Here is a 27,304-nt window from a genome sequence, read left to right on the forward strand (position 1 = left end):
CTGTTTCTTATCTAGATACAAATCACATTAATTCAATTGATAACATTAGGAATTGATCTCACCTCGCAGAAATTTATTTCCGTTTCGTCACCGCTGAAACGATGACTGACATGTACTTGTTCTCCAGACCTCCTCCGGATGTTCTTCGACTGTCTGTGCGACGAGGACGTCATCTCCGAGGACGCGTTCTACAAGTGGGAGACGAGCAAAGACCCGGCCGAGAAGCTGGGTAAGGGCGTGGCCCTTAAGTCCGGTCACGGCCTTCTTCACCTGGCTGCGGGAGGCGGAAGAGAATTGACGAGGGGAGACCCCCCCGGGGGACATGACGTAGTACAACTACATCCTTACAGCAGAAAAAACGTTCAAAATGTGTTTGCTGAGTGTTGCGCCCCGAAAAGGGGATACTTCAATAAAGTTGCTCGGACACGATTTTTCCTCTCTGGCAGCTTCATTGACAATTTATAATTTTCAGAAGTATCAATTCACATAGGTACAACAGTTCTTTCAGTATACAACATTTAAACAATGTTATGCATTTTCTTTCCATTCACTTTTCTTATACAGGTAAGTAGACAGGTAACTTTATATGAAAATGGCCTATTAATCATTGAACATCAACTTAAATTATCAAACCTAAATGTATTGGCAATAAACTAAAATATCTTAGACATTAGTCTCTTATCTTTGTTATATACCTTGTTCCTTATTATTTACAGTGACTTTTAGAAATGAATCCACAAATGCATTCGTAATTATTCACACCCATAAACACAGTGAAAATAAACCACACACATACACATTAGCAACCTCATACTCTGTTTGTGGTGACATGGTAACAAAACAACTAAACAAACATATTTCAACGTTCAAGAGCATAAGCATTCATTCCGTACCTGAAAAGGGGAGATATCAATGAAGTTGCTCGGACACGATGTTTCCTCTCTGGCAGCTTCATTGAGAATGTCACCGTGGCCGAGACGCACGACCCCGGCGTGCGGAGGCAACAACAACTTCTCCTGGCACCTGGCTGCAGCTTCAGTAACTCCACCCACCGATCTCTCACATCCCGAACAGTCTATGCTCCCACCCAGCGCTGTGTGTTCAGACCTGACTCACATCTGCTCCCCACAGCTGCTCCACTCCATCATTAGCTCAGCAATATGACTGGAACTGCTTGGACACTGAGGTCAGGTTCAGGTCAAGATTTATAAAAGCTTAGATCATGAGCAAAGACTCTTAATGTTTAATGTAACATAACGTTTGTGTTTTATAATATGACATCAATTATAATACATGATGATACTGCAAAAAAGGGTAAGAGGCACCATTTACTCGAGATTAAAGAGGCTACAAGTTTTTCTTGTTTCTACTTAGCTAACATTAGTTTTGTACTGATTTCTGATTAGAAGTACAACATCTGAACCAAATCAGAGCAAGGAAAAGCTAAACTACTGACTCAATATGTACATAATCTGTGGCTTCCAGCCTTCGCAGTACAGAAAACTTGGAGGGAGAAAACTCTCTAGTTGAGGAAAGGCCCTATGTCACAAGGGAAATAGCCCAGATCTGTCGGGTAATAACTCAGCTACTGCAGAAATACTTTATACGGTTCTACATTCTCAAGCAGAGTGTGGACCAGACTCAGCTGACGAAGCCCAATCTATCTGTCAACTTACGTGTGTTTAGCTTTATAGGACTTTCCCGAAGTCTAACACTAGACATTTCAAACAAGGACGAGTCTTCAAGGAGTTTTTCTCCGAGGCAGATTCTCCCCTCCAGGATGCCCTTGTTATGTAGTGGACAGATGAAGACAAACACAGCCAGTAAAAGAAAGATGGCACTGTACTGCAGAGGGCAAATGCTGACCTCCCTTCTTTTACAAGCTCTGATCACCAACATGATGGGTGATCAGTCTTCATCTCGTCTCTGGCTGCAGCACAGCACTCTGACCAGTTCAGCAGTGTGTACACTCATGTATCCCTGGCCACACTGAGTTGACAGTTGATAGTATTCTGCAGGTTACAGGTTAGCTCCATGAGTCGGTTGAAAGTCCAATAGAGCAGGACAGCTCATAATGTTAGCCTACAGTACTTTTTTTTTAAATAAACTGAAAAATAATAAAGTATGAAATGCTCCTTGGCCTGGATGTAACCCTGGATTACTACTCTAGGTATAAGGTTGTTAGCCAGGCATGCTAACATTTACAGATTATACTGTATTAGAAAAGCTAAACTGTTTAATTATTTTTTCTCTTGTGTCTTTAACTTTGGAAAGGCTTAAGAAAACTGACCAACTCCCAAACCAACTGTTTTAACATGATTGGACAGCTGTTGTTCAGGGAAGTCAATCAAACATATGTATACCGTCATTTATTTGAAGACGTTACTGCTACCAGAACATTCACGTGTTAGCTGCGGGAAATATGAACTGGAAGGAAAGGTGAAGTTGGAGGGAATGAAAAGGTCAGTCACAGGAGCAGGTGTAAAGGGCGAATGGAGGTGAGGTGGAAGAGGACAAGGCAGGAAATCTGTAAATCTGGACATTGCAGTAGTTAAATATCTCCATGAGATGGCAGCAATGCAACATCATGCTGACTGTGGTTGCTGAGTTTCCATTTTGTGTTGTGAGCATGAAGAAACATCCTCGTCAGTGTCAGCTCTGTTTGCCAATTTTATTGATTGGTGTTGAACTTGTTTGGTTAAGTGAAAATTGTTGACATGGGTGTTTAGCCGAGCCAAATTTTCCATTGCAGATAAACCAGGTAGGATGAGCAAAGTTTTCTAACTTCACTCTGAACTATAGACTGTTTATAAAAAAGCTCTGCACACAACTCAGGCAAACAATATAAAGTGACTCAAAGAGGACTCACTAATGACAAGGAACAATTCTGATGTAGCTCTGGCGCATTAACACAGGCCAAGAGAACAGCCCATTCCAAACAGGCAGGGTTACCACGGGGCACTGCACTAGTATTATCTAAAGCTGAGCTAATGCTGAGTTACATGATGTCTTCACCTTAAGACGCATCTTGACGTCTTTCAGGCAATCTTTACTTGTCCTGTCCTCGGACACAGAGCGAGGGGCTGAGAACCTGATGTTTGCATGTTTTACTCCTCTCACGAAGGATTAAAATACAAGGTTTCTTCACACTTTCTGCTCAGTTGGTCAGTTTTCAAAAGGAGCTTTCAGGAAATCCCTGGCATTTGATAGAGTTGGAAAATGTCATGTGGTCAAATATTTATTAGATCTCTGTTCGTCATCTGTCTCCGCTAAATAATGGATGCCAGGCACAAAGCTCACCGTGTGATTGTTAGCCAAAAGCCTTTAATGACTATGTTTGCACATAGATGATTCATAATGACAGAAATGCACTCTGTGACTTGTCAGCACTGCTATTGGCTCGAATTGCTCCTTACATATCGACTTTGTTGCATTAAATGAATCAAAATTCTCAGTTCACTGAAAACAACAACAAAGTAACGCATTTTTTTTAAGTTCCTGCTTTCCATGCTTTCAGAATATTAAGAGATCAGATGAGTGCAGTTTCTATAACAAAGAAATTGCTAGAATTTTAGGGATTTCTGTAAATAGATGATGCTCATAGCTCTAGCAACAGATTAAATCATTTGTGGCTAAATATCTACTTCAACATTTAACTGTTTCTGAGCTGTTGACATATTTGAAGATATTTGGAAAGAATAAACAACATTAAAAGGCAGAGACACTCTCGTACTAAAACATTAAACCAATCTTGCTGTGCTGCGACAAAATCCAGCATGAAGTCAAACATGTGCGGCCCCCTCTCACACAGACTTGATCATCATTCTGCTGGTCTTGACCGAGTACATCTTGTGAGATTTCCAGGTTCGCCAGTGGAGGCCGTTGCCGTAGCCAATGTGATCACCAACAGGATGCCAGTAACCATTCAGACTGGCAGAACCACAGCGGCTGTACCACCAGCCGCCGCCCTCTGACATGGTACATTTATTTTGAGCAATGTCACCAAAGATGCACGGCGAGCAGCCATCGTTGTCACGGTCAATAGTGCTGAAACCGTAGCCGTTCTGGTCAACGTCTCCGTCGGCACCACGGATGGCGTCACCTTTAAGCAGAGTTGGTAATAGTTTAAAATCCTCTTATTTTACATTTGTCATGAATACTAAACTGTAGTCCAACAGATGAGTGATTCATTATTTCTAAAAGGGAATTTATTCCTCTCATTAACTGTCAACCACTGTATGATTGCATTAAGCTTGTAAACATTGACTCAGCTCTATTGCAAAAAAAACTGGTCCCACCTTAGCAAGACAGACTGTAGCTGTAAACACTGAGCAGCCCTAACTTCAGAATGATGTTATTCCTCTTTCAAAAAGAAAGATTACCAGTCTTATTTTCACATTTTACTCAGTGAAACAAGCAGACAAGTGAGGCAAAATGCCAATCTGAAAAGTATAAATGAAATTCATATATATAGAAACACAGAATATATGTGTTTCTTTAAAAAAAAAAGCAAAGCAAAAAAGGGGGACATTTGGAAAAAGTACCTGCGTTTCCTGTGTATCCCCCGACATGCAGTTGGAAACCTTTCTTCCCATTTCCCAGTCTGAAGTTTTTGTACTCGGCAAAGGCGGCGACCCCTTTGTGGTCCGATAAATCCACCCTCATGGTCCACGACTTGGTCTTGTACTTGGTCACAGTGAAAACCTTCTGCAGACCGAGCCAGTGGTCGTCTGAGGGAATCGGCAGAGCACGGAGAGAGGATTTACACGTATGTTTGAAACATCTTTCCCACCATTTAACAACAAAACCCTGTGTTTTACCCCTTCACAGTAACAGTTGTCTTTGCTGCAGTACAGATGTGTATTTTTGTTGTCTGCAAGTGAATCAGGTTTGTGCTTGCATGAAGTAGTTGTAGTAGTAGAAGTTGATTTCTCACATTCCCTCTATGTTGCACACTGTATTGTAACAGAGTAATGTAATTTACATTAAGGCCTAAAGTTAAGTGCCGGCCTGTGTTTAGATAAGATGGGTCTTTTCTTACATCTTTATAATAATAATAATTATAATTTATTTTCATAGCACTAATCCAAACAAGATCACAAAGTGCTTTACAAAATAAATAGGACAAAAAATAAGAAAAGAATATACAAAAATCACACAGCATCCATTACAAGTTTTTTTTAAATAAAAAATGTATTTTAAGCAATGATTTAAAAACAGGTGAAGTTGTTATTTTACAGTCCATTGATCCCCTGATTGTGTCAGTACTCATTGTTCCTTGGAATTTAACAAAGAACATCATGGAGTGTTTATAATCACTGTGTGTTTTGTCGGGTGTGTCACGGTTTTAGCCCGGCACTGCCCCGCAAACACAATCCTAAATGCTCTCAAATAACTGTAGCTAACACTGCGGTGTTGGGATTAACTTACGTGTCAGGTTTCCAAAACCATTTTTATACGCAGCCCACTTTCTGTCGAAGGAAACCTCTCCTCCGCTGCGCCTCTGAAACACCATCCAGCCTCCATCGGCCTGCATCTCGCAATACACCTGAGCAGGTAGTCCGGGAAATGCCAGTCATACATACTATTTAAGATTTGCAGAACAGGAGCAGAACATTTCTTGTGTCTACTACTGTCTGAAGCAAGGACACCCCCCCCTAAAAAAAAAAACTGATAGAAATCTAACACCTTTGTCATTGTAAACTGTAGCTGTAGGCAAAGCATGAAGCAGGGCAGAGTCACAACGACAAATTGCTTAATGCTTAATGTCATACTTGATACCTTAAACGGGGTCTTGACTCCATGAGGGTGGATTACATAAACTCCACTGGATGCATGTGGAGAGAGAGCTTTGATCTGTGTGCAGTCTGTTCCTGTGGTTTACACGACAAGAGAAAAACAAGAGGAGGATGATCAACAGTCAATATGAATATATGGTAACTTGTACCTTCCATTATATGAATGATATACTGTCATACATCATGCTCTGTACCTTGAGAAGAAACTGCCGTCCCCCGCTTCTATATAACAGAAACAGTTTTAAAGTGAGACTTCTAAAATACTATAAATAATATGTGCAGCATGAGAGAGGACTTCATAGACTATATTAAATAAAGCAGAGAAAGACGACTTTCAAAGGTAACAGGTTTATGTAGTTTTATTTTTACCTTAGTGTGTTTGGCATCTGTTTGGCTCAAGAGAAACACCAAGATGAGTCCAACAAATGGAACCAGACTCTTCATTTTGACCTGAGTTTAAAAGTGACATGTTAGTCTCAGCAACCCCAAACAGGCACAAACTACCCCTCAGGTCAATCATTTCTTTCTCCAAACACTCACCTGCGTGTGTTAGATGAAACGTGTAGCTCAGGTCAAACTCCACAACAGACGCAGCTCCTTGTCCCCTCAGACTAAACAGCCACACCTCCTTCAAGCTCACTGTAAATGCTGAGACGTCAGACTAGGGAGGAGGGGAAAGTCTGAGCAACAGATCCACTTCCTGCTTCCCTCTTGAATAACTTTTTTGTCTTCATCTGCAGCAGTGTTCAAGTCTTTACGGGCTTGTTTCTCCGACCTTACCCACCTTGCTGCACCTTTTAAGTCAAACATAAGACTGAACTACTTCACTCCGTGTTAGCCGCCACCCAGACTGTTAGGAATCTTTATAACCAGTCTATGCTAGGAACCTGGGTGTGACACTCGACCGTCAACTCTCCCATACTGCCAACATTACTGCAACAACACATTCCTGTTGATACATCCTGCACAACATCAGGAGAATACGAGCTCCCCAATGACATCAGGACAGCAGAAAGTCGACATCTTCCGTCGCAAACTAAAAACACATCTCTTCCAACTATACCTTTAATAATAAAAATAAATAAATAATACAAAGTAGCGATTTAGTAGCACTTATATGGCACTTCCCTTATAGCACTTTGTAGTTTTGCTTTCTTGAAGAAAATTGTACTTTCTTGATTCTTGTTGTTCTGGGTTTGTACCCTCATGGTTGAATGCACTTATAGTAAGTCGCTTTGGATAAAAGCGTCAGCTAAATGAAATGTAATAAAACAACATTCCTTTCCCAAGACTTGGATCAGTTATGATATTTTGCATGCAAATTACAAGAACTCAGTGTTTTCTGGGATAGATCAGTTCTTATTTAAAAGCCACAGATTAATACAATTATAAAAAACAGTATTTCATGCTCCCCAGAGGATGGTCATGTATCTGACAGATGGGATTTGTTATTCATGGTACCCAGAGGATGTCTCTGATGATTTTGGTGGATTGCCATGTACTTTGGACATTGCTAACTTGTCCCACATTAGTCTCATATACTGTTTGGTGCAAATTAGCAAATGTTAGCATGCTAACCTGCTTAGCTGAGATCATGAGTATGAGAATTGGCTGTTTAAAAGGAACATTATTTAATATAAAATCTTATCATTGTATATATATATATATATATATATATATTATATGTCAAAGTGAAAAATGAATTGTCTGGGCATTTAGGCATTGTTGCACAAAAAAAAAGCCCAGGACTCCTTAGGCTTGGAAGACATTTTTTAATTGAAGATTCTACTAAAGTCCCAATATCCTTTTTACAGTGTCCATCCATATATATTTATCTTCCAGGTTGAATATTTAAAAACCTTACTAAAATTCCGATCACATTCACCCTCTGTGAGCAGAAAAACACAATTTCCTCCATTCAAATTTAAATTATTTCCCATATCACCTGCAACTAAAATCCATCCAGTCTTTCTAAACTGAGAGAGAACTTAGTCATGACACGTCCTCCATTGTACAAATAAGTACAGAGCAGTCATCCTCCTCCATCGCAAACCCAGCGTGCAGGGGCTCAGTGAAAGTGCTGTAGAAGGTGTGAATGTGACTGAGGGTCCCAGAGGAGACGCTGTAGAAGGACAGGGTGCCCCCCAGCCAGTCCAGGTAGACTCCGACCCTGTGGGAGCCAGATAGAGGTGCTGGTATCTCCACAGACTGGTGGTCGTGCTGAGCGGTGTAGTGATCCTCAGAGCAGTACAGACTCCAGGACTGGTCCGTGGAGCCAAACCCACAGAGGTGAGAGCTCGCCCTTCGACGGATTCCCCTCATGGCCACGCCGACGTCCACCCAGCGCCCTCGCCACTCCACCTCCCAGTAGTGGCGTTGGGTGAGGCCTTGGTGACAGAGCACCTGGGAGACACTCTCAAACCTCTCGGGGTGGTCCGGGTACTGCTGTCTTTCTCTGACCCACGTCACCTGCTTCCCCCCGTCGTACAGGAAGAGAGACGTGGCAACTGTGTTTGTGTCAAACGTCAGTGTGCAAGCATCTGTACAAGACATAGATATGGAATTTTCAGTATTACTTTTTAATCACAGTTTTCATTTAAGAAGACTTAAACTTAAGAAGACACTCTGAGCACAGTGTATGTTATAATCACAAAATGTATGAGGTGGCACAAGCAAATGTACACATTGTGTTGCCAGAGCATGAGAGAGAAAGAAAGAAAGATGGATTAAAGCCACCATCCTGCCATCTATTGGACAAATGACAGTACAACATTTTAAAACCAAAAGCTAGCAAAAAGGCTGAAAGAGCATCCATGTACAGCATATGTCATGTATATACGCACACAATGAAAAGTAAACTAAAGTACAACTAAACTCAGGGATCAGATGGAAAAAAAAAATTCAAAACCATAATTAACCTTTAGAAACACGCATTTAGATCAACTCAAACATTATTTTACAGGCTTGATTAAATATGGAAAGGTTTAAAACATATGATCTTAATTAACACACATTTCTTAATAATCCAAATAATATATTGATAAATACCTGCAGTTCCGATTGGAATTAGGCCAAATTACAGCTTTTTCAGTTTTCCATTGTTCAAATGAAAAGAACAAAATACATCACTTACATTTCTTCAGTGTTGATTTCAAGTAGCACTCTGCATTGTGGTCCACACTATGGGCAAATAAGAAACAATAATCATTATTACAAGTTTGATAGCTTCCCTTTGGAACCAGCTCTGTCATCATACAATGTATTTGATCCACTGTATTTGATCCACTGTGCTTTATTCCAGGCTAACTAAGCCACAGCTTTACCTGAGTGTCTCTAGTTTACACAGCGGGTTATCCAGATGAACAGAGATCAGCTTCACTCCAGAGTCCTGCAGGTAGTTGTAGCTGAGGTCCAGCTGCCTCAGGCAGGACGGGTTGGAGCTCAGCGCTGAGGCCAAATAAGTGCAGCCTTCCACAGTGACGCCGCAGAAGGACAGACTGTGTTCACCCAAAAACACATAGTTTGCTTTGTTGTGTTGTGTAGAGATGAAAATAGTTTGAAAATATCTATGTATCTATGTTATCTGATAATAACATTGAAATATTGAATCATTACTTGTGTTTTTGTGGCTCTCTTGGACAGATTTTAAAATGTGTTGTGATTGATAATGATTATCATTATAGCCACTTACATGCAATACCTGCAATCAAGGAGGAAAATATGATATTTAGCTAAAAGAAAAGCCGACTCACCCTAATGTCTCCAGTTTACAGTGTGGACTTGCAAGTCCCTCAGAGAGCAGCTTCACCTCTGAGTCCTGCAGGTCGTTCCCACTCAGATTGAGCTCTTTCAGGTGAGAGGTGTTGCAGTTTAGGACTGAGGCAAACTCAGCGCAGCATTTCTGGAAATTGCCCTCGTTTACCCTGGGGTTGAGAATATGTTGTGTTAATTATCTGGTGTTAAAAAGTTAAAAAGATAAGCTGCACTAAGCTGGTGCTATTCATTATTTCACCAAAGAACAGTCATAAGCTACTACATTATACCACTGAACCTGAGTGTCCTCACCTTAATGTCTCCAGTTTGCAGTGTGGACTTCTCAGTCCAGCACACAGCAGCTGTATGTCTGGACCCTGCAGCTTGTTTCCAGCCAGGTCCAGTTCTCTGAGGCGGGTAGAGTCACTACTGAGAGCTGAGCCGATGTGATCGCAGCATTTCTGTGTAAGGCCACACCAGCTGAGCCTGAAAGGTAAATATCAAATGAAAATATATTCATTATTCTTTTATTCTACAAGTTTTGACCTCTCCAGACAAACCTGGAAATGTTTACTCTGCTCCTGAATCTGTCAGCTTATTTTATTTTTCTGCCCTCTAGTGGCCAAACCTTGATTTAATGCCTCTTTAAACAAAATTTTAAAGAAATTTAGAAAGAACTCGAAATTAGGGCTGAACATCAAAACAAAATATAATGTGTATAATCATCCTTCTCGCTGAATGAACTAAATTTAAATACTTGAGCAGCAGTTATGTTTTGGCATTGCCACAGTAACTTCACAGGTCCTGCAATACTGTGGCTAAAACAACAACGCTCAAATTCTACAGTAAAGAGGACGCACTGACCTGAGTGTCTCCAGTCTACAGTGGGGACTTCTCAGTCCAGCAGTGAGCTGAGACACACCAGGATCTTTCAGACTGTTGTTACTCAGCTCAAGATTTTTCAGGTGAGATGAGCCTGAATTTAAAACTGAGGCCAGATCTTCACAGCAGCTCTGGTTCAGCCTGCACCGATTCAACCTGCAGAGGAAAGAAGGAAAAACGTTGATTTAAATCCTGAGTCCAACTAAAAGATCTGTTTGTCAGCAACAAGCAGGTTTAACCTCAGTGTTTCCAGTTTGCAGTGATGGCTGTGTAGTCCCACACACAGAGCCTTTACTCCTGTTTTCTGGAAGTCATTAGCACTCAGGTCCAGTTCTCTGAGTTTGGTCGACTCTGTGCTGAGAGCAACAGCCAGTGTTTCACAGCAGTCCCCTTCCAGTTTACACTTTTGTAATCTAAAAGAAAAGGGAAGTAGAATCTCTTTTATGATCCTGTCCTGGAAAATAACAAGTATGACAGCAAACCTCAACCACAGTAAGTAGTGGTACTGCTTGCAGGGATGAGTTGCAGTATTTTAGTCTCTTAAGTTAAGTGTTACAGACCTTAAAATCTTCAGTTTACAGAGTGGATTTCGTGATCCAACAGAAAGTAGCTTCACCCCTGAATCCTTCAGGCTGTTGTCGCTCAGGTCCAGCTCTGTCAGACGAGAGGAGGTCGAGTTCAACGCGGAGGCCAAGTCCTTGCAGCACTTTTCAGTGAGCTTGCAGTGATTCAGCCTATAAAAAAACAGCATGTTAAATAGAATTAAGAGATATAAAACTTCTCAGGCTTAGAATGACTGGCAGAACACACATTTGTTAGCGGCTTAGAGAGCAGCTAAAATTCAAATTAAACATATATTGCCATGTAAGTAAACTCACAGAGCACGTGTGGAGGAGGTAATGACATCCAGCAGCTTTGCTACTCCTTCTTCTGATCGTATGTACTTCTTCAAGTCAAACTCCTCTTCTGTGGCGTCTGATGTCATCAGTTCAAATGTGAGCGCAGACCACTGAACTGGAGACAGTTTTTTGGCTGCGAGCGTCCCAGAACTCACAAAGCTCTGGATCTCCTGCACCAAAGACTCCTCTCTGAGCTCACTCAGGCAATGGAACAGGTTGTGGTTGGACTCTGGTTCCTCTCTGATCTTCTCCTTGATGAACTGTACGGTTCTTGGCAAATCTTCCTCTCCTTCTGCCTCCAAATTCAGTATCCTACCCAGGAGCTCCTGGTTTGACTCCAGCGACAGTCCCAGGAGAAACCGAAGGAACAGGTCCCAGTGGCCATCCTTACTCTCCAAGGCTTTTTCAATGGCAGTTTTGTGAAACTTGAACAGTGACTTGGGGAGCCATCTTGTTTGCATCCTTTTCAGGTACCCAAGAACAACATTGTCCCTTTTTTGCACGTATGAGTGATGGGCGTACACAGCTGCCAGAAACTCCTGAATGGTCAAATGTACGAAGCTAAAAACTTCACGCCTCCTTCTTCCCTCCATCACAAAAAGCTCTGTGCAAACCCCTGAGTAAATAGTTGCCTCTTTGACATCCATGCCACATTCTTTCAGGTCGGCCGCGTAGAAAATCAGTTTACCCTTCTCCAGTTGACGGTACGCCAGTTCTGCTAGCTTCAAAACAACGCTGTCACTTTCCATTGGGTAGTGCCCTTCCATCATCCTGTCTGTCTGGCACAGAAGGAGATATGCATACATCTCGGTCAGGGTTTTGGGCATAACTCCTGTCAAGTTGTCTCGCAGCATTTTCTTCATCACAGTGACAGTGATCCAGCAGAAAACCGGTATTTGACACATGGTGTAGAGGCTCCTTGATGACTTCACGTGGTTGATGATTCTGGTGGCGAGGTTTTCATCACTCAAACGCCTCTTAAAGTACTCCTCCCTCTGTTCGTCAGCAAAGCCCTTGACCTCGGTCCACTGGTGGATGTGTTTTCGAGGGATGCGGCTGGCTGCGGCAGGTCTGGACGTGATCCAGATGAGGGCGTTCCCGAGCAGATCCCCAGTGATGAGGTTTGTGATCAAGACATCCAGGGAAGCTGGCTCCGTCTCGTCTCTCAGGACCTTGTTGTGCTTGAAGTTCAGAGGCAGGAGGGTCTCGTCGAGGCCGTCAAAGATGAACAAGACTCTGCATTCATTCCCCAGCGTCTCAAGGGATTTCATGTCAGGGAAGAACTGGTGGAGTAGCTGCATGAGACTGTAGTCCACTTCCCCAATGTTGGGATTCAGTTCCCGGAAAGGAAGTGGAAAGAGGAAGGCGATTTCCTGATTTTCTTCTCCTTCTGCCCAGCTCAGGGTAAACTTCTGCACACAGACAGTTTTGCCCACTCCTGGGATACCCTGGGTGAGCACAGTTCTTATTCGTTTCTCTTGTTTGGAGTTGGGTTTGAAAATGTTGCTGGCTTTTATTATAGTCTCCTCTGTTGTCGCATGGTGGAACCTCTGCTGTCTGACCTCATGCTCCGTGCTGAAGCCTCCCCAGGCTCCTTCGATCAGGCGCAGTTCAGTGTAGATTTTGTTGAGGAAGACAGTGTCCCCTTCATCTGCGTTCCCCTCATATATGTTTTGGTACTTCTCCCGCAGAGTGGATTTCAGTTTGTCTTGGATTGCATGGTGGTTGATTTCTGTTCAAAGAATAAATTAACTTTTCAATCCTGTGTACACGGTGATATCGGTTTGAATTTTGAACATAGGCTTGTATGTGGCTTCATGTCTGCTTACCATTGCTTATTGGATTGCTTGAAACTGATAAAGAAACAGAGAAAAAAAACGACGTTACGTGACCAAGATATTTGACACTAACTTGTGTACATTTTTTAAACTTTTTCATAATTTTTTACCTTCCTCATACTTCTTCTTTACTGTGTCAGCCCACAGTTTTAGTTGCATCCTCGTCAGTATGTCCACTGTGACAGTAACAGCATCGTCGTAGCCGTATGTCTGTACCAGAAGATCCACAGTGCCCGGCCTGTCCACTCCGTCAAGCTTAGACTTTGGAATATGAGGGAATTCTTCAAGAACATTACTGTAAAGATACCACTGGAAAGTCCTCAGCTCTTTATCAACAAGCTCCTCGAAGGTTTCCAAGATCAGCTCCGGGACCCGCGCCATATCTCTTCTCCGTTTGAATCATGCCATAAACCAGTCCTTCTGTTGTGCATCCACCCTCGGTCTAAAGTCAGATTTAAATGCACACTTACAGTTTCACTTTCGAGATGATAAATGTTCCCTAGTCTAAAGTCTAAAGTCAGATTTAAATGCACACTTACAGTTTCACTTTCGAGATGATAAATGTTCCCTAGTTACTGTTGAGCTCTCTAAAGTTTTACAGCCATGCAATCATCACAGAAAGCAACAGCAACCTCCTTTTACTGTAAATGCTTGATTCCTGCCCCTTTTATCAGCTTGACTGCATGTTTGCATGCCAACCACCACTAAACAAGTTGAACCAGTCCAGTCAACATAGGCAGGCATAGAGGCTGCTTATGAAATGGTAAAGTAAAACTTTTCCCTAAAAACTACAAGATTCGTTATGAAGCTTTATATATAATGCTGCATAAGTTGTAGTTGTGTAGTTTATATACATATATATATATATATTTTTTTTTTATTGTGACCACATAAACCAAAAGAAAAGGGGCCTATCTGTCCTGCAATAGAAATGCTTTTTGGTGAGCTGGAAGGCTGTTGTGAGGCTGTGATACGATGTTTACAGTAAAGCCACAGCTCAGTGCTTCCTGCTCAGCAGTGCAAAGTTAATAAATACCAGCATACCTGTGTATGTACTTCCTAGGGACCTCTTTGAATCTACAACTGATAATAAGAACTATGAGAGAGTAAGAACAATATCACTGCAAAAATTCATTTAAAAAGCGTTTACAGTCAACATAGAATTAGGTGTAATTATTGAAATTTGTATGTACATATTGTATTTTTGGATCTGTAATTGAAATGAGTATTTAATGTATTTATATTTGTTTTTATTCTTTTCTTAATAATTGCATTGGTAGTATTAATGTTTGTGTCAACCTGCTCAGGGGCTACAGATGGAGATTTTCTCGATGAATAAATCTAACTTTATATTGTGCATGATCCCTGGCAAATAAATGTAATAAACTAAACTTTATTTGTTTCATGGAAATCCATGATGCCCTGTCCACTTCAAACCAATAGAAAAAGCTTAAACAAATGCAAAAATCCTCATGTAAAAAAGACTTGAATTTCAGGGCCTTTACGATATTGAGCTAATATCTATAGATTTAAAAAATACAAAAAGGGGGAAAAAAGACACGCACACCACCACAGGCAATTATGTATATGTATATATGTATTTCAATTTCACAGTACAAACAAAAGCCCATAATAAACCTGTAAATGATTGATGTCAGTGTGTTCCTGGTGTTTCAGACCCAGACAGTTCACTGTGTGACTGGTCATCTGGGCCGTCATACTTCATCAGCAGAGTCACAGATTTTTACGTTACGCTTACATTGCAGTTCATTAATACTCTGAATACTTGCATCAAATCAGCTTTAGGAAATCAACAGAATTATTTGAACTGAAATGATTTATTGACTTTGGTCGTGATGCCGTTGTGTTACTCTTTCTAACCTTTACACACTGCAGTAAAAACATATAAGAACACACAGAGATTTATGGCCACACTGATGGACACAGGAACACACTGGGTTACACAACACCCTCTCTTCAGGAGGCAGGAGAGACAGTCTGATGTGGAAATGGAGACAAACACTGGCTGCAAATGGTATCACTACCGGCATCACACTTCTTGTTTGATCTGAGGCCGATGTGGTCAACCAGTGGAAACAGACCTCCCTCCCTCCCTCAGGGGCTCTATGAGGATCAGGTGATACAAATCCTTTGAGCCCAGGTAGGAGGTTTCCTGTCATAGCCAACAGTCACATCCTTCTCCCTCTGCTCCTTTTCTCCACATGCAGTAAATCCATCCGGAGGCTCCAGTCCAGATGTGTCAGAGTATGGGTCCTCCAGAGCTTCCAGGACCCTGTTGACCTGCAGAACAGAGGTACAGATGACTACTATTGGTCCTTGAAGCAAAAATATGATTGAGAACATATATACAATCATTTCAATATTTTAGAAACACGAAGGAACAGCAGCGACAAAGTCCATTAAAACTATGTATCACTGACAGCTGTGCTCTTTTACCAATTGGAGATAACCTGGCTGTGAAATCACAAGGAGCACAAGACAAGATAAAGTCCACATAACCAAGACAAGGATTTCTACTGACCAAACTGTTATACACTCAAAAAAATCAACAACAAAACACACAGTGTGAAGAGGGCTGCTATAAGGAACCTAGAATGGAGGTTTCTAGAAAAGAATCCATCAAAATCTCCTGACCTCAGAGAAGTCTCCTTTTTCTGCAGCTTGAATTGCATTCTGGGCGATGTAGTTGCGTAGCACGACCCGGGGGTTGTTGCTGTTCATCACACTGAGCCTCCGCTTTTTGATTGGGGACAAGTTACTCGTGTCATCACACTCCCTGGATAAACGCCTCCTGTTAATTCAGGACAAGAAGATTTGCCATTGCAAATTGTCGTAGCTCATTTAGACCGACAAAGATGATATTTACATAAAAAGCCATATGTACATCTAATTTTCACTCTCTTGTTTTCACTCATTTGCTACTGAACAACTCCTTCAAAAGATGCTTTTCTCTGCTTAATGTTCCACTAAGTCCTTCAGCCAGTTGCCAAGCTTGTTCCCTCTTTTTATACTGTGCACTGACAAATGTAGAAAAGGTCTCAGTGTCAGTGTTTACATTTTACATAAGAAACAGTTTTATTTTCTTAAATCAGCTTCAATATATTTGATTGTGTTTTCTTTTTATCTACAGTTATTTATGATAGTGTTTTTGGTTGAACTGTAAAATATCAAGGCTCAATTGTATTTCTTTGTCATGAGGGTTTGATAACAACATCTTAGGCCAATGTTTTTAAAATATATATTATCGGCCACTATTGATCACTATCAGAAATCCGTTACTCCCTTGCCTATTGGGATCATTAAGTAAAAGTAAGATTTAGCTTTTAATCCAAATCAAAGTGAATGCTGCCTCCTACTTTTTAATATCACTCACATTAAAGAACTTTGTTAGTGAGGTGCCCATTGTGCGTCTTTTTGTACACTTTTTAAACTCTTATCTCACCTGTATCTTCTAACCCAGTGAGTCCAGTCGTCACGCTGCTTTTCCTTGAGCTCCTCTTGATCCGTCTCAAGCAGCTCCTTTAGCCGACCCATCCGCTCCAGCTGCTGGGCCACACCTGGGCTGCCTGCCGCCATGCTGAACATGACCGGGTTGGTGTGTGCCATGGACAAAATCATCGCCAGTTCACTAGAAGCAGAGAATATGCTGAGGAGACGTGACCACACGTTTAGTCCTACACTCTGTTCCACATAAGCCTGCTACTGTCTCCTAGGTAAATCCTACCAGATGCAACCAAACAACACCTTTAACTCACATATTGTCTCGGTAAGACCTTTCCCCAAAATGCTAGCATTTGAAAGAAAAACAAATTAGATGACAATAAAAATGTGATCGTCTGAAACTGGGACTCTGCTCACACAGGATTAGATGTACATTCAGGTGTATATGGTGTGGCAGACAGAGGCTTTATGTTCTTATTACAGCTGCTTTTTTATCCGACAAATGTATATGCAACCACCATATACCCCTCACCGGTCCTCCATTGTTGGCATATTAGCAACCTTAAGTTCCTCAATGGAGGAACACTGCTGCAGGATGAGGTCCACTACAGGCCCCACTGCTTCCCTCTCACAGTCGCCCTCCTCAGGCCAGGGGACACGGCTCAGCAGGCGGAAGGTGTTGGTGAAATCTGCACCTGGATTTAGAAGCACAATGACACTGAGGGAAGCAGAGGACATAGAGAAGGCTGCACGATGGCTACACTGTTTTAAAGTTCCATGACATTTGTCTTCCGGGTCTCTGTACCAGTGTTGTGCATGACACGCAGCAGGTCCGATATGAGCTGGCCGTCCTCTGCCTCCTCTCGGCTCACGAGGCCCAGCTTCCTCCTCATGATACTCAGGTAGAAGCCTTCGTACTCGAGCATAAAGTCATCGAGGATAGCTCCTGCCTCAGCGGGATCCAGCTCGGAGCCCAACGCTTCGGCCAGGCGAGCCAGGTTCCAGCGGCACACAGACGGCTGGGCTTGGTATGAGTAACGGCCTCTTTTGTCCGAGGCGTTGGAGATAAAATCTGGATCATACCTGACACAGGAGGAAGAGTTTTTATACATAGAAGAATATGATGTACTGGATGGAATGACATTGTTCTTACATCTTCTTTCTACTTACTTTACTTCAAAACACTGTAATCTTACTGAGGTATAGCTGAAAATTATATATATTTTTTTAAGTTCAGCCTTTGTTGAGCAGAGGAACAATATATCAGATTGTAAGAAATATAAATGAAAAGAGCACATGCTTCGGATTGCAACTTTAGGTAGTTTACCGGTCCATGAAACCGAAGGGGCCATAATCCAGAGTGAGACCCAAGATGCTCATGTTGTCTGTGTTAAGGACGCCATGGCAAAAACCAACACACTGCCACTTGGCCACTAGCTCAGCAGTTCGCGTCATCACCTGGGGATAAACACATCTAATGATGAACACCACCAGCTAAAGTAAGAGCTGCTGCAGGTGTATGCAGGTTTCTCACCTCTCTGAAAAAAGCCATATTTCTATCTTTCCGGTCGCTGTGATCCTGCTGAATGGAAGGAAAGAAGCTGTCAATGACGTAATCCAAGAGCTGAGCACGAATGTCATGCCGCCCGGCGCTGGGACCCTGCAGGCCGGAGAATTCATCACGGCCCAGAAAGATCTCAAAGGATCCGAACCTTTAAAACAAATTAAAGAGAGATTCCATATTTTTTCCAGATCCCTCTTTGACAGAAGGCTGTTTGTATATATGGATAAAGGTCTGACAGCACTTGATGAACCGCACCTGATGAAGGACGGCGCGAGGCGCAGGACCACCGAGCATCGCTCAGGACTCCGCTGGCCACTGTTGAGGGGATCTCTCATGACACGGAGGTCAGAGGTGACGAGGGAGGCCGCACGGGTGCTGGGTATCCCCAGGGCAGCCATGGCCTCGCTGCAGAGGAACTCTCTGATGCTGGAGCGAAGCACCTTCCTGCCGTCACCGTCTCTGTGGGAGATTGAAATCTGGCTGTCACACATTTAAGAGATTCTCAGCTCTGGTCAAAGTGACTGAGGCATGAATGAGGCCGGTTGAAATATGTGCAGTGTCCGAATATGTACAGTACACGAACCATTGTATTGCACCGACAGAATCAATATTGCACAGTTAAATTATATACAGTAAACTATTTGTGTTTACCAGAACAATGAGTCAGGGAAGTGAAGGTGCACTGATTTGACTGCAGCTCACAACTGTTGAGCAATGAGAGTGTGTGAGCCACCGTTAAGCTCTTAAGCAGCTCTCCATGGTTAATGAGTCCACATGCCTGTGGTGAGTGAGGCTTATGGACAATGTGCTTGGTCACTTGAATTCTCTTAGTGTCACTTTGTTGCAATGTAAAAATCTATCAAACATCATAGTTCAACAATACCTGTATGTCCTGTTCCTGGTGGATTCTATTATAAAGTCAGTACCAAATAAGATGGTAATTGCATGGATGGAATCCACAAAATAATAACCCACAATTACCTGGAGTAAGGTGTGACTCCTGCACCTTTAACCTGGATCTCCCATCGCCCCTGGGGGCCTGAGTCCACCTCCCCCAGGTACATGGCCGCCCCATCCCCCAGCTGACCCGCGAACAGGCCGAACTGGTGTCCGCAGTAGCAGTGGGCAGCGGGCTGGGAGCCGGGCAGCAGCCTGGAGCCGCTCAGATACTCCGGAGCCCGAGGGTCCTCCAGCACGTCCCGATCCCTGAGGCCGAGCAGAGCCAGCGCTGACCGGGACAGCGCCGCGAGGTGGGGACGGAGCAGCGGCTGGAGGGTCCGGATCCGGGAGAAACACGCCCCCGGGACGGTCCGGGACCCGGGTTCACCTGTGTCATCCACCGGCAGCTTCCTCAGCGCCGTGTTGTGGAAGGATAAGAGCTCCAGAGGTGTGGAGCCGGTCTGAGAGGACTCCATGAGCCGTCACCACCACAACCATATACTGAGTGGATCAGGGAATATATGAGCCTGGATAAATAAGCCTGAACGAAGCCGAATAGACTCACAGGCAGTATTACACCCGAAATTAAAGAACTCACAGCAACACACAGTACTGTGAATGGTCAAGGGGGAGAAATACTTTTAAAAGCATTAGTAATAATGATCCAAAAGTTGAAACAAATAGAAAAATATAATAATAGCAAAATATCAGGGCATCAATAAAACAATATACAATAGTTGTCTAATTAAAGTATGAAATCAACTAATAAAAAGATACATTTACAAAAGTTAATAGCATACATATGAAAAACTAAAATGTTGGTTTCTTTTTCAGGGATTTTAGACATCTATGACTTTTTTATTTCAACTTTAAACGATTATTTTTCTATATTACAGACTTTTTTTAAGGCTATTTTCTTATTTCCCTCCTTGACTTTTCAAAGTGTTGGAAAGACATCTGTTTGATGCCTTTACTTTAGGTACGTGTAATTTTAGGATTAGATTTATCCAGGTGTATTATTGTTATGATCTTTTTTTAAATCAACTATAAAAGCTAAAGTTAAACGTGTTCAATCAGCATTATTTTGGAGCAGTACAAATGTTCACCAGCAGGTGGCAGCACACAGAAAGAAAATATATATCCTGCCGTATAACACACACGAAGAAGAAGCAGCTTTCGACAACAGTTCAGTATCACAGTGTAAATAATTGTCTCGGGTTATTTATTCGTGTGTTTCACGTCTCCTGGTTTAAAAGTGTCCCAGCTACAGATGAGCTGCCTCCTCTGTCACGCCCCTGTTTTATCCCCTGGATGCTAGCGGCCGTGGCTGGGTAGTTAGCCCGCTGTGGCTAACAGCAGCTAGCCGCAGCTAGTCAAACTTTCCCACGCCGCTATGAGAAGATGGATTTGAGTGTTTTCACAGCCAGTTCCAAAGGTTGGTTTAGAGACGAGCCTACAACGAGTTAAACAACACATGTATTGATTTCCTGAAGATGACTGTTTGATAAGAGTTCACCAACTGACTTTTCCCCATTCGTCTATCCCAGCTACATTAGCCCAGGTAGCTAGCTGACTGCCTTTACTTTGTTTTGACACGTATCCTGCAACACAAACCCTTAGTGTGTGCACGCTGTGACCTGAATGTATGTGCAGACTGTACTAACATGGCAGAAGTTGGCTAACGTTTGAGAACATCGCGGCTCTTGAACACACACTCGAGTGTTAAAGTCCATTAAGGTTGCGTTCAAAGCGCCTTGTTGTTACAGCACGTTAAACACGAAATAACTATCATCTTACTGAAGTATCAGAGATGGGTCATATTTGCTCATCATTATTATTTGGACATTTGGCATAAAAAAACTAAATCTCAATTGTGACATAATTATCACAGATTATCTTCTTTAACGGTGTAAGTAAAAGCCCCAAGATGTCCTCCCATCATCACAGTTTCAAGTAGTCATGAACTTGATATGTAAATATTCTCTTTATTGACAGACACTCTGTCAGAGTGAGACAATGTAAGAACTTTAAAGGGATCGTTCAACCAAAAATGAAAATTCACCCATTATCTACTGACCACATAACCTTCCTCCATCCTGCTCCTGTGGTGTCATCCAAGTGTCCGTAAGCACTGACATTCAAATTTGACTCGAAACAAGGTCATTTACATTGTGTTTTTAGCCTAAATGTCCTCTGATTATTCTCCTTTGGAGCCGCGTTCACACTGCACAAGCTCGTGACGACATCAGCGAGAATATGGTAGTAGTATATGGTGTAAATGACGCTGTTTCGAGTGGATGCAACACTGTTTAATTTGTTACTAAGATTGTTTATTTGTTTTCACCATAATGTCAAAATGTAATACATTGAAGAATATAATATACATACACCCCTCTGTATATATACCTTCAACTATAATTATATACACACCCACAGACATACATATAGACATCTGCAAACATGACACTTATTCACATACAGACACACATATATAGGGTTAGATACATACAATGAGAGCATTTTAATTTTGGGGTGAACAACCCCTTTAAAAGGGCAAACTGTGACACAAATGTTAGCTTCATTCCTCTTCAGTTTGAACGTGCTGTTGTTTTTCAGATGACCCTTTACCTCTGGCGTCACTGCGCCTCTTGGTGCCGCCTCTGCAGCTCATGACAGCCTCTATGTGGCAGGTGCTGAAGAAACAAGATGTCATGAACTACTGGAACGTGGCAGAGTTTGTCTGTTTGGCAACCGACATGGTCCCAGAGCTGCTGATGTACAAGCACAGGACTCAGCTGAACCTGGGATTAAGAGCCAGGGTGAGTACGAGTGGAGAACCTAACCTATTCATAAATAATGGTATATTTAATTCTTTAAGATGTTGACGTTTAAATGCTGGATTTTTGTGATGTGTTATTTTTTCCCCTATATAGTATATCCTTGAGCTGTGCCGAGGTGAAGAGCTTGTGGAAACTGACTTCATCTTATCTCACCTGGACAAGATTAAATCACACAATCTTACACAGGTAGATTGAAGTTTTTCAGCTCTTAGTTACTTTGTCATTTTTACACAACAATTTTCTTTTTGTGACCCTAAATTTCAGCTTCTTATTTCAGTATTTGTTGATTTAAATGAATGCTTTTATTGGCAGGGTAACATTCATCGACATCACATCAGCAGTTATCATGTAATAAACATGTAATGATGTTTATGTCCATATGCAGATGAAGGAATTGGAAGAGGAGGAAGTCGCAGTTAACTTTCTTGAGTTGATCCAGACTCTGATCAAAGGTCCTGAAGAGAGACAAGACTTTTTCTTGGTATGACAGTTTTACTTACACATCTGTGGAGCCAGATCCAGCTGTTTCCTCTGTAGCCATCATTATATTTTATAGGTTTGATTCTGTCAAATGACAACTTTCAGACATATCTGTAATTCAAATGCATCGCACAGTGTAAAGAAATGTAATATTTAAAGTCCAGGTATTTATGTATAAATACCCAAATTTAGTTTTATATTTTTGATGCTGTAAAATTGGTTTTTATCACAATGTCTTTTATTCTGTGTAGGAGGTCTTCCCTGCAGAGTACGGATCACAGTATGACACTGATCTGGAGACCCTGTTTTGCGAGTTCATCTGTCGACTGACTCAGCTGTTGCCTGTTCCTAACCTCAAACAGGTAAGAGCGGCCATTTTGGGTAGAATGGTAACATGTATATAACACTGTGGCAAAGAAATAACAACTTAACACTACTGGGGGTAATACTGCTGTTACTACATACTGTACATACTTACTTTTTCAGTTTGGTAGTTCTTGAATGATACTAATCTAATCTTCAATACAATAGTAATCTCCCATTGTACACAGTGTCACAGCATTGAGGCTGAGATAAGATTATATAGCATACATGTACCATATAGCGGCAGTTACTAATGGCTACGTGATATTTTACAGGTGGTTCAACTCTATCTTTTAATTGAATTGGATTTGATGCAGTGTATGTTTGCATCTGTTTCCCTCAGACTATGTCATGGCTCGGAGCTGAATGCTCAGTGTTGGAGGATTGTGTCCATTCAGTCTCTAAGTCTACAGACCTGAAACACTTACTCCAGCACCACAAAGACATGGGGCATTTAGAGCAACATGGTAAGTATCTTGCCGTAACCACTTCCTATGTGTTTCACTGTAATTGCTGTAAACTCTATAACAAAAACGTATGACTTATTGTCCTTTTTTTGTGCAGTTCCACCCTCTAGTATGGGCGAGTGCATCCTCTCCTCCCTCTCTGCGGTTCCTCCTAGCCGAGTGGCAAAAACTACAGAACAACCCAACCAATCATGTGCACCGCAAGGGCTCAGTGATGAAACACAAACGGTCTCATTTGTGGATAACGTAGAAGTTGAAATAATCACAGTGACAGATTATGCAGAGGTTGAATTGGGCCCAAGCACCGACATTGAGCTGGTAATCGAAGAACACTGCTATGAAAGGACAGACAGTTGCACAGTGGCTGAAGATTCCGTGGTAGTGCCTCCTGAAAGGACGACCAGGGAAGAGGAAGTTGATGAAGCGGGGGGAGGAGCGACACAAGCAAAAGTTGAAAGTGGTTTGACAAACGTCATCCAAACAGACGTTCACGAGGACGACCCGGCTTCCTCCCAACACACAGTTTCTTTGGGTCCTCATGACTGCCCAGAATGTGAGAAGAAATTTAAGTTTGCCTCTTCACTAATCGCCCACAGGGTCATCCACACCGGTGAACGCCCCCACCGCTGCAACGAGTGTGGTCGCTGCTTCTCTTTCAGACAGTCCCTTGACCGGCACAGATACACGCACAAAACTGGACGCAAGTACGACTGCGCGGTCTGCGGCGAGACCTTCCACTCCTTGTCAGCCCGCACGGAGCACAAACAAACCCATATGGAAGATGGTGTTTATGCATGCCAGCAGTGTAAGAGGAAATTCACCTGGGAGCTGGCTCTTGCAAGGCACGTAAGAACTCACACCAATGACCCGACCACTGATAAGCCCCCAGGGATCCTTAAGGATGGAGAAGAGCTGGTTATAAGCAATGAAATTGTCTGTGAGGATCCAGTTCAACCGACTGAGTCTGACTGCCAGGTGGAAGCCGAAGAGAAAGGTGATCAGGATCCAGAGAAAGCAGAAGTTCAGAGCAGCGAGGGCGTCATCCATGAGCCTGGAGGCCCGTTCCCTGACCTTGATAATCATCAAGCCACGCCCGCAGTGAACATCCGCACAAGTGGGCGCAAACGCAAACCCACCATGAAGATTCAGGTGATCAATTTACAGAAGCGCCTGAGTACGACGAGAAAAAAGATAACCAGGGTCAACCCTCCGGACCTGAAGCCTCTGCCTTTCAGCTGGTAAAAACCTCTGCTCTTATTTACCATCTTTGTTTTGTCTCACAAAGTTTCTCCCTCCTCTGTTTTTGTGGTTCTTGCACAGTTTTCAATCATCAGTGTATTACAGAAACTTCGTGTTTTAGTTATGTTTTAATATATTGGTTATTGTTGGCTGTTGATTAAAGCACCTCTTGTTTATTTGTCTTTACAGCGCAGAGCACTCGTATGGGTCACCCATGGTCTCGTCAAAGGACAGCAATGAAAGTGAGTGTTCATTTGTTGACATTTGTAGTTGTTGATATTTCCACCACAGTTATGTAATCAGAGAGATTGGATAACATAGGCACCACACAGCATAAAACAATAAATCAGTGCAACTGGAAAGTGCATTCAATTTGAATAAAAGATGATAATTCAGTTATTGGGTCTAGCTAAAAAGATATTGCAAATAATTGGCTGAAAAAAGTTTTAAATCTTCCCTTATAAGATGAACACAGTAATATTTCTTCAGTAACTTGTAACTCAATATGTGATCAAAATAGTTCATAGTTAACTTTGAAGAAGTGACAATTTCTTTATGAAAGTAACTGTCAAGTCTTCTTCCTGTATTCTGAAATAACCTGTGTGTCCACTGTCAAGATGTACCTGTGTATCCTTAAATGCTTTGACAATTTGTTGGCTGCAATATTTCGTGCAAAATATCCATATATAATAATTGTATGTATATGTAGAGGCAACTTTACCCCCCCACTTTAGCATTTATAAGCAGTACATACATTTGAGATACTGTCATATAGTCCTTAGCAGTTGTGTTTGAGTCAGTAGGTGTAAGGCATTGGAGAAGATCCGTCCATGCGTTGTTTTTTTCATGTTGTACTCTGTTATTAACATCATTATGTGAATAATAATGTGCTTTTAAAGTAACTGTAAATAATAAATAGGGGGTTAAAGTAAAGCATTACCCTTTAAGACAACAGGTGAATGACATAAGTGTGATGGCAGCAGCTTGTATATTACAGTTGCACTTTTATCTGGAGGAATGGAAATATTATTTTTGTCAGTATAATATAAATAAGTGAAGATGTCATTGCAGGTTATATCATTTATATTTACTTATTTTTTATTAATTCATTTGCTCCGTCATTTTAACAATGAACAGGACATTTTTCATTTGTAGCCTGTTTTTTGTTGGGTCCTGAAAATCTTAATGGAACTAACAAAATAAAAAAATACAAACATGCCATTTTACATATTTTAGCACAAATTTTAATTTCTCTCATAACTTGTGTCCTCAGCTGTTTTCTCCTGTCCGAAGTGCTCCTTCCACCTCTCAGACGAAGTGCAGGTCCAACAGCACATTGACACCTTTCACTCTGCTGACACTGAGGAGGACAAGTCGTCCCTTCACCACCTCGCTGACGAACAAGAAGGTTTTAGTTGTTCAGACTGTGAGAAGAGCTTCAAGTTCCAGTCTTTACTAAAAGCACATCAGCGGATCCACACAGGCGAGCAGCCCTTCCTGTGTTCTCAGTGCGGACTGCGTTTCTCCTTCAAACAGTCACTGGACCGGCACAAGCAGACGCACAAGTCCGGACGCAAGTACGAGTGCCTGATCTGCGGGGAGTTCTTCAAGTCCCTGGTGGCTCAGAGGGAGCACAAGAGCACCCACATGGAGAACGGCGCATACCTGTGTTCCGAGTGTGGCCGGGCGTTTGCCTGGAAGTCGGCACTGGTGAGGCACGTGAAGACCCACGGTGAGGACGCTGACAAGGTGGAGCGTCCTCACAAATGCCCTCACTGTGACCTGGGCTTCAGCTGTGCCAGCTACCTCACCAGGCACGTCCAGACCCACCAGGAAGAAAGGCTGCACAAGTGCAACTGCGGGAAGAGCTTTGCCTACCGAGCAGCTCTGAGCGCCCACCAACGCATCCATCAGAGGGAGCGGCCGCACACATGCACACAGTGCGGCAAGGGGTTCCTCTACAAGGGGGGTCTCCGGAACCACATGAAGATCCACTCAGAGGAGATGCCCTTCATGTGCTCCTTCTGCGGCAAGAGCTTCAAGAGGGAGCGCAGCATGAAGAAGCACGAGCGCTGCCACACCAGGGAGAACGTTTTCAGCTGCTCACAGTGCGACAAGAGTTTCGTTTACAAGGCCACGCTGATCCGACACGAGCTGACTCATTCGGGCGAGAGGCCGTACCTCTGCTCCGACTGCGGGAAGGGCTTCTTCTCGCACGCCGAACTCCTGAAGCACGAGCGCTTCCACACGGGCCACAAGCCCTTCCAGTGCCCACACTGCGGCAAGAGTTTCACTCAGTCTTGCTACCTGACCATTCACCTGCGCTACCACACCGGCGTCCGGCCCTACTCGTGCACCGAGTGTGACAAGAGCTTCCTGAGTGCCAACCGCTTGAAAAGACACCAGCGAATACATTCAGGGGAAAAACCATTCCTGTGTGGAGAATGTGGGAAGAGTTTCAGGCAGTCGTATAATCTCAAAATGCATCAACGAACACATACTATGAAGTTAACATAGCTGGGCAAGACTTGAACTTGGAGACTGATATATTGGAAATGGATTAACTAATTGTCTATGACTTATAATGTATATTAAGTCTGGGACAAAAGCGAAAATATAAGTATTATTGCGACTGAACTGCATCTCATAATAATTTCTAATATGTTCACATGCTAAATGTCTCCTTTTAGTTAATGGTTGTGTTGCCATTAAAGCCCACTGAGCAGAGGAATGTTTTTCAGATGTAACATCAGTGTTAATTGACTCAAAATCTTCAAATA

The 27,304-nt window shown here is 42.5% G+C and overlaps 5 protein-coding genes across 8 annotated transcripts in view; 2 read left to right on the forward strand and 3 right to left on the reverse strand.

Annotated features, from left to right (window-relative positions):
• The window catches only part of LOC117757722 (eukaryotic translation initiation factor 4 gamma 3-like), a 32,910-nt gene extending 30,912 nt beyond the window's left edge, over positions 1–1,998 (forward strand). The window contains exons 25-26 of the mRNA XM_034579102.1: positions 128–229; positions 1,937–1,998. Of these exons, the coding sequence (XP_034434993.1) occupies positions 128–229; positions 1,937–1,998 (164 nt within the window). The remainder of the gene's footprint in view (positions 1–127; positions 230–1,936) is intronic.
• LOC117757098 (angiopoietin-related protein 5-like) overlaps positions 1–6,634 on the reverse strand; it is a 9,133-nt gene extending 2,499 nt beyond the window's left edge. Inside the window, exons 1-7 of one of the 3 annotated variants that reach the window (XR_004613032.1) lie at positions 6,339–6,631; positions 6,168–6,248; positions 5,993–6,020; positions 5,782–5,873; positions 5,431–5,548; positions 4,545–4,730; positions 3,645–4,102 (exon numbers count right to left, since the gene is read on the reverse strand). Coding sequence is in view for 2 of the 3 variants with exons in the window: in XM_034577873.1 (XP_034433764.1) it covers positions 3,804–4,102; positions 4,545–4,730; positions 5,431–5,548; positions 5,782–5,873; positions 5,993–6,020; positions 6,168–6,242 (798 nt within the window). In the remaining variant the exon portion in view is untranslated. Of the gene's footprint in view, positions 1–3,296; positions 4,103–4,544; positions 4,731–5,430; positions 5,549–5,781; positions 5,874–5,992; positions 6,021–6,167; positions 6,249–6,338 lie in introns of those variants that run through there. The other 2 variants (XM_034577874.1, XM_034577873.1) reach the window with 2 other exon arrangements.
• Positions 6,635–7,475: 841 nt separating this feature from the next.
• LOC117757081 (NACHT, LRR and PYD domains-containing protein 12-like) lies at positions 7,476–13,606 on the reverse strand. Of its 2 annotated transcripts, XM_034577828.1 has the most exons (11): positions 13,281–13,606; positions 13,162–13,185; positions 11,312–13,064; positions 10,994–11,167; positions 10,673–10,846; positions 10,416–10,589; positions 9,864–10,037; positions 9,551–9,721; positions 9,122–9,295; positions 8,932–8,978; positions 7,476–8,338 (listed from the first exon to the last, which is right to left on the reverse strand). In XM_034577828.1, exons 1-11 carry the CDS (start codon positions 13,549–13,551, stop codon positions 7,791–7,793), a joined length of 3,684 nt encoding a protein of 1,227 aa, XP_034433719.1. In that variant the 5' UTR covers positions 13,552–13,606; the 3' UTR covers positions 7,476–7,790. The 2 variants fall into 2 exon arrangements, with proteins under 2 accessions (XP_034433719.1, XP_034433720.1); XM_034577829.1 differs by lacking the exon at positions 9,551–9,721.
• Positions 13,607–14,771: 1,165 nt separating this feature from the next.
• Positions 14,772–19,910, reverse strand: selenoo2 (selenoprotein O2). The gene is made up of 10 exons (XM_034578822.1): positions 19,178–19,910; positions 18,452–18,655; positions 18,167–18,344; positions 17,960–18,090; positions 17,438–17,715; positions 17,165–17,327; positions 16,634–16,819; positions 15,826–15,982; positions 15,225–15,471; positions 14,772–15,192 (listed from the first exon to the last, which is right to left on the reverse strand). The coding sequence occupies exons 1-9, from the start codon at positions 19,609–19,611 to the stop codon at positions 15,304–15,306; spliced, it is 1,899 nt and encodes a 632-aa protein (XP_034434713.1). The 5' UTR covers positions 19,612–19,910; the 3' UTR covers positions 14,772–15,192; positions 15,225–15,303.
• LOC117757723 (zinc finger protein 420-like) lies at positions 15,297–27,260 on the forward strand. Its single transcript, XM_034579103.1, has 10 exons — positions 15,297–15,307; positions 15,399–15,484; positions 21,752–21,954; positions 22,069–22,161; positions 22,361–22,456; positions 22,707–22,817; positions 23,162–23,285; positions 23,383–24,523; positions 24,714–24,766; positions 25,798–27,260. Exons 1-10 carry the CDS (start codon positions 15,297–15,299, stop codon positions 27,039–27,041), a joined length of 3,162 nt encoding a protein of 1,053 aa, XP_034434994.1. The 3' UTR covers positions 27,042–27,260.
• The last annotated feature ends 44 nt before the right edge of the window (positions 27,261–27,304 follow it).

The sequence above is a fragment of the Hippoglossus hippoglossus genome, chromosome 23, assembly GCF_009819705.1.
Source record: "Hippoglossus hippoglossus isolate fHipHip1 chromosome 23, fHipHip1.pri, whole genome shotgun sequence".
Lineage (NCBI taxonomy): Eukaryota > Metazoa > Chordata > Actinopteri > Pleuronectiformes > Pleuronectidae > Hippoglossus > Hippoglossus hippoglossus.

Bases quoted from the DNA above. Each gene is read 5' to 3' on its own strand.
- selenoo2 (XM_034578822.1), bottom strand. From the start codon at position 19,611: ATGGAGTCCTCTCAGACCGGCTCCACACCTCTGGAGCTCTTATCCTTC. The intron at 18,091-18,166 runs GTGAGAAACCTG...GTTTATCCCCAG, and splicing joins ATATGGCTTTTTTCAGAGAG to GTGATGACGCGAACTGCTGA. The intron at 15,983-16,633 runs GTGAGATAAGAG...CTGAATTAACAG, and splicing joins CACTGGGTTAGAAGATACAG to GAGGCGTTTATCCAGGGAGT.
- LOC117757723 (XM_034579103.1), top strand. The intron at 15,485-21,751 runs GTACAGATGACT...GTTGTTTTTCAG, and splicing joins TGTTGACCTGCAGAACAGAG to ATGACCCTTTACCTCTGGCG. The intron at 22,818-23,161 runs GTAAGAGCGGCC...TGTTTCCCTCAG, and splicing joins CTGTTCCTAACCTCAAACAG to ACTATGTCATGGCTCGGAGC.
- LOC117757081 (XM_034577828.1), bottom strand. From the start codon at position 13,551: ATGGCGCGGGTCCCGGAGCTGATCTTGGAAACCTTCGAGGAGCTTGTT. The intron at 10,038-10,415 runs GTCAGTGCGTCC...TTTACCTTTCAG, and splicing joins TGTAGACTGGAGACACTCAG to GCTCAGCTGGTGTGGCCTTA. The intron at 9,722-9,863 runs GTGAGGACACTC...TCTCAACCCCAG, and splicing joins TGCAAACTGGAGACATTAAG to GGTAAACGAGGGCAATTTCC.